At 42.8% G+C, this 6,000-nt stretch overlaps 1 protein-coding gene across 6 annotated transcripts in view; it reads right to left on the minus strand.

Annotated features, from left to right (window-relative positions):
• The window catches only part of LOC147622112 (calcium-transporting ATPase 3, endoplasmic reticulum-type-like), an 87,497-nt gene that overhangs the window by 47,479 nt on the left and 34,018 nt on the right, over positions 1 to 6,000 (minus strand). For all 6 annotated transcript variants that reach the window (XM_086823205.1, XM_086823207.1, XM_086823209.1 and 3 more), the window contains exons 5-6: positions 4,814 to 4,950; positions 4,513 to 4,587 (exon numbers count right to left, since the gene is read on the minus strand). In XM_086823205.1, the coding sequence (XP_086679331.1) occupies positions 4,513 to 4,587; positions 4,814 to 4,950 (212 nt within the window). The remainder of the gene's footprint in view (positions 1 to 4,512; positions 4,588 to 4,813; positions 4,951 to 6,000) is intronic.

A 6,000-nucleotide genomic window follows, 5' to 3' on the forward strand; every position in this document is an offset into this window, starting at 1 on the left:
AAGAGTGGAAACAGGCAAGGTGGTCCCTAAAGCTTCGCTTACTATGCCAAAGAGTACATACAAATGGGTCCCTAAAGGTTCGTTAACAGCTACTTCCCCTGCTCAATCTCGTTCAGCCACCAAGAAGCCTCGTAAAAGAAAAGCAGCTACCCACCCGAGAAAGGGCAATGTAACATCGCGATGGATCCCTAAAAAATTATTAGTAGCCCAAGGGTACTACGAGGGAAATGACCAGATTTGGGTCCCTAAACATAAGCTGAATCCCTCTACATCACCTGTAAAACCTTGCAAACCAATTGTTGCCACCCCAACGATGGTAAGGGAAAGGTAATAGAGTGCTCCACACCACTTCTTCCAGAGCTCGTTTGGATTCCCAAACGATATCGATCATTACCACCTAGCTCAGGAAGGGGGGAGCCACATGAAGCTTCTAGCTCCTCATGCCAGGCACACGCTGATATAGAAGTTTCTACATGCTCTACACCTACTCTTGCCAACACCCAACAAAAAACCGATGAGTCTACGTCTCCCCTTGTAATAGTATCATCGGAAACCATTTCCTCCATTCGTCAATGGGAGCGTACACTACCATCTCTGCAATTGGATGTGGCCACAAGGGTCATAAAAAGCTATCTGCCCACATCACAACCTATGACCCGCTGGACAAATTGGTTCCAAGAGGCTGCAACATCATTGCAAATAATATGATCTACCCAAGGAAAGGGGGAGCATGTACTCACGCTCGACATTCTAATGCTTCCTCCTTATAACCTTCTCCCCTGACTATGTAATTGCCAAATTCAAGGGGATGTATATATATAGCTTCATACATTTTTTTTTTAAAAAAACAAAGAAAAGAAAAACAAAAAATAGTAAAAAGAGCAAGAGCACGAAAACAAGAGAAATATCCGTATACAATCAAGAACTAGATTGTCGTGTCATAAACCTACTGATGCTATATCTGTGTTTGCAGATATGGCAGATGCCCGATCATCATACACTTCATCCACTCCTACCTTTGGTGAGAGATATCATCTGTACCTTTCTCAGATATTCCACATGTGCTATTCTGTAATTGAAACTGAATGGGATCATATAGATGTACTAGCCAGAGAGGAAAATATTAAGGAATTAGAATGGCTAATTCGCCTATTGACCATGACTGACCCCTACTCCGTAGAGGACATATCCCCGATAGCCCAATGCTTTCCTTTTCCACAAGATGACTATCCTCGCATGGTTACATTTTTGATGAGTTTATGTGGATGGGAAAATGAAAAGGAAATATCTGACAATGATGAATGGACGGATGAAACTCATGGCACTACTGAGGTTGACTTTATTTGTTTGGATGATGCGGATAGAGGCTTAGCCTTAGGGCTAGAGCCAGGACTTTACAACATCCTCTTACCGTATCCTCAGTAGTAGTGTGGTGACTGGTAGGTAGGTTAGCGTTTTCAAGTTTTTTCTAGTTTAGATTCCTTAAACAAGTCTTGAAATTTTCACACTGATGTGCCTCTCGAGGTATAGTGCTTGTTAGTTGATTGTACAGGTTGAAAAGTTTGAGGTGGGTTCGCTTTCAAGTCCTGAGACTGCCGCAACGTTCATTAAAATATATCTACATCAAATTGCAAGCTGTCTCGTCAAATCAAGGAGATCTCCAATTACAGGTGTAATTCTTCCATACCCACTCTCTTTCGTTTTTACTGTTCAATCAATTGCATAAACTATAATGTATGACCACATGGAAATTGTCAATGTACTACTTAGTTTTTGAAGTTGCTTGCATGCTAGTGTAAATCATTAATGAGCTTAACTTTATTGGAAATATTCCTAGGCAGCATGATGTCTTTAGTTAACCTTGGAATACGATTGTCTTAGGTCTAGGGTCAAACCATCTTAATGTTTGACACCTGGCCATGTGTGTGTTGACCTCTAGGACATAGCTATTACCCCTTTGTCGAAAGGATGCAAGACACATTATAGTTCAGGAGCAAAGATCAAAAGAAATAGATTATTTAAAAAAAAAAGCCTACAATAAATGGCAATACAAATCTATGATGTGCTTTAACGTTGGCCTATCGCCTTATTGATACTTGGTAGGCGAGGAGTATTCTACTCCAGACCGATGCCTTGGTTGGTAGGGGGTAGCCTTGCCTAAAGTGAGCTAATAGATTCCTGGATAATGCCTTGTGTTAAACATGGTACCAGGATCGATGTTAGTTTTGCCTTAGGAAGGTCGCCATTGTGTGTAAAAGTTGTCACGTGCATATAAAAAAAATAAAGGCAAAAGACTCCTGTAACTCTGATGTTTCTTGTGTCCCTAGACGCGTGGTATTAACTTGTTCTTAGAGTAGACACAGTGTGGTCATCTGTTTATTTATTAAGCTTGGTTATTTTCCTTGACTTAGGCCAGTTATAAACCTTGATTAACCTTTGACACCTTGCTAACTCTTGAATTCCTTTCAAAAATTTTAAACTCCTATTAATTTGCTACACTAGCTCACTCATGTGACCCTTAAACTAAGTTCTCATACAACATCCATTGTGGTCTAACATGCTTGAATTTATACACTTTATATCTTTTGAATTCCAGCATACCTTCACTCTACTTCCCTGTTTTGCAGACGGTCTACCACAACAACCCTCTCGAGCTTACCATACCATAGCTTCCGAGGACGGAATCTACATCAGGAAGGGGGGCATGTTAACCTATGACGGACATTGAGACGTATTATGTTTTACGTCATTAATTTAAATATTCTGAGTCATGGGCCGGGCTTGTCGGCACCATATGTTAAGGATAAAGGGATTGGGTGATCGCCGATGAGAGGCGCACCTTGAATGTCAGTAGGATAAGGGTTAGGATCGGCCGGCCATGTATGGGCGCCCAAGTGTGAACGGCCAAGTCACCTATAAGAGTTAAATGTAACCCTAAAATCCTCATTCTCATGTGTTGTGAATACAAGAGTGCTCTTGCCTTATCTCTTTGGTTTCCTTCTCCTGCATGTGTGAGAGAGAGAGAGAGAGTGAGAGAGCGATCGAGCACTGTGTAGCGGCACGGCGGCGGAGAGGCGGTAGAGCGGCGACGGCGGCTCCTTCTTCACGGCTGCGACGCGGGAATCCTTCAAGGCGGCGGTTGAGCGGTGAGTGACACACCTTTTGCATTCTGTTTGAGCTTCCTTCCCCGGTTGTATGCTTGCAGCCATTCGTGGCTCGCATACGGTGTCCGGCAAGTCCCCAGCTACAACCTGTGCGGCAAAAGCGCACAATGAACATTCTAAATCCTTGATTAGTTAGTATCTTCGTCAGCATCCTCATCACCATCAATAGCAGAACCATCATCTTCATCAGCATTACCATCAACATTATTAGAAGAACCATCATCATTAGCATGGTCATCAACATGATCATCATCATCAGGAGTATCATAGTCGACAGCCTTTGGACTTCTCCTAGCACCAGTCGGCCAACTTCAACAAGTCATTATAACCAGTCGGCCAGCATCAGATGGCCATCACTACCAGTAGGCCAGCGTTGTGGAGCAGTCCAGCATTTATTGCCAACCGCCTAGCATTATATTTTAGTTTTAGCATTTTTTTGGGATTATTCCGCAAGCTGACAGCCTTACTGTTGGCTGACTGCTGTCCTACCCCCATATATAAGCATAGCTCATAAAATCAGCCAAAGACATTCAGTTATTCAGTTCCTAAGTCATCAATCAGTCATAGCAATCATGTAGAAGGGCTAAGGTAAACCCCTATGGGGCTGACCACATGCCTCAGCCATGTATAAGCATAAGCCACCTTTTTGTACCATATGAATAAAGAAAACCTAACATCTAATCTCTCTTCTTCTCTCTCCTCTCTGTCTTAATCATAAGTTAATTAGCATCAATGTTCTTAAGTATGCTTAGGGCTGTGGATCAGTACAGCAAGGCTTCCGCACATGCAACATATATACATATATATATGTGTGTGTATGCATGTATGTGTATATATACACATTAATATGTGTGTATGCGCGCGCGCGCACACACACACACACACATATGTACATATCTGTGTGTAAGTGTGTTTTTGTGTGTGTGTGTGTGTGTGTGTGTGTGTGTGCAATTTAATTATCTAATTTAACTGTATAGCAAACATGAAGAATGCTGTGATTTATTCCCACAACTGCTAGTTTGTTCAACAAAGCAATATCATACATATCGAAAGCTTTACAAGGAAAGATTAGGACAACGATTCATGTCAATATGCAAAGGGATAAGCAAAAGAAAGTATTATCCAGCTTAAACAAACCTACTCTAGCCCTTTGAAATCCCCGTACCCCCCGCCCCCCCCCCCCCCCCCACGCACGCACACACACACACACAAAAAGGGGAAGAGAGGCGGGGGGGGGGGGGGGGGGGGGGGGGGGGGTTGGGGTTGGGGTTGGGGTTGGGGTTGGGGTTGGGGGATAGAGATTATCATTCTATGCGGTCTTGAAGATATGCAGGCCAGATAAGCATACCTGGAGAGCTTTCTCTGCATTGGTCTCTGTTATCACACCAACGGCTGCATTGGCAGCCAAGATCATCAAAATAACCTGGCAAGAGATGCAGCCAGCTAGCCTTTACATAGAGTTCATTAAACTTGCCTCTACAATCCAGACACACTTTGCCAATCTTCTGATCCTAAAAGGAAACACTCTTTTTTTTTTTTGAGAGAAGAAATAAAACACTTTTTTAATGCTGTCTCAACATTTTTAAAAAAAATCTTCAGACAATAATAAAATGAAATTTTAAAAAAAAGAAAAACAAGGTAGAACTCACGGCTGGTTCTAGAAAAGCGCTTAAACCAGTTTCCCCATTGATGAGAGCCAAAAGAAAAGATACAGCCGCAGCAACAATCAAGATCTTTACTAGCAAATCATCAAACTGCTTCATAACAAGTCTCCAGAATGGTTTCCCTGTTAATAAAATGCTTGTGAGCTCTAGGTTATTAAAAATTTATGGTAACACTGAATTGTTCAATAAGTAGGTGTGTCAGCATATCAAGTGCATTTGCCAACAGAACATGTACAAACCCAAAGGACAACAAGTCTCAAGCCCAATACTTGAGAGGTGGGTTGTGAGTATGAGTACTGAATGCAACTATGTCAAGGGTGCTCCTGGATGGAACAAGCCCATTCAAGTCTCAAGCCTAATACTTGAAAGGTGGGTTGTGAGTATGAGTACTGAATGCAACTATGTCAAGGGTGCTCCTGGATGGAGCTATGGCAGGGTAGTGAGCTAGCCAATTCCCTCCTTGAGTGGTCTTGGATTAATCTATTTGTATGTGAAGTGTTTCTTACAAGCAAAAGCTTGTTCAAGAGATCCTTTAATACACTGATGGTCAGGTAATGTGTATGTTTTAGTTATTAGAAAAATTAAATCTAGAGCCATCCATGACATAGTCTTGCCAACTCAGTTTTGAGTGATCGATTTCACAAAGGCTGTATGAGAACCGTGATACCCATCGCAGACACCAATACATGGAGAGATTACACTCACAGGGCAACAGGCCCTAAATGTGGCACACCTCACCCTAGAGCACACGTGGCTAGCCTGTAAGACACGGGCAGCACAACCGGGCATCAGGCGCAAGGACCAGAGGCAGCCGAGCACATGCGCAGACCTGTGGGCAGCAGTCGGGTCAGCGCAGGTGCCACTTGGCAGTCGGCCACTGGACCATCCTCTGAACTGGCTGACAGCACTAGAAACACACCAACCAGCAGTAGTGGTGCGTATGTATAAAAGCCTAGGACCTTAGTCAAAATCATCACTCTGCAGTACAGGCTGGTCCAGGAGATTTACAGCAGTGCATGGGCTGCGATTTGACACCTTCATTCTCAGCCATCATTTGTACTTGAATTTCAGTTGTAACAGTATTTCTTGTACATAATACATAAAAGTAGTTTTATGACTCTGTGTGCTGTGCGTTGATTCCGCTGCACTTTACATAAAAGTAGTTTTAGGAC

Source organism: Cibotium barometz, chromosome 29 (genome assembly GCF_041138505.1).
Source record: "Cibotium barometz isolate CiBa-2024 chromosome 29, ASM4113850v1, whole genome shotgun sequence".
Classification (NCBI taxonomy): domain Eukaryota; kingdom Viridiplantae; phylum Streptophyta; class Polypodiopsida; order Cyatheales; family Cibotiaceae; genus Cibotium; species Cibotium barometz.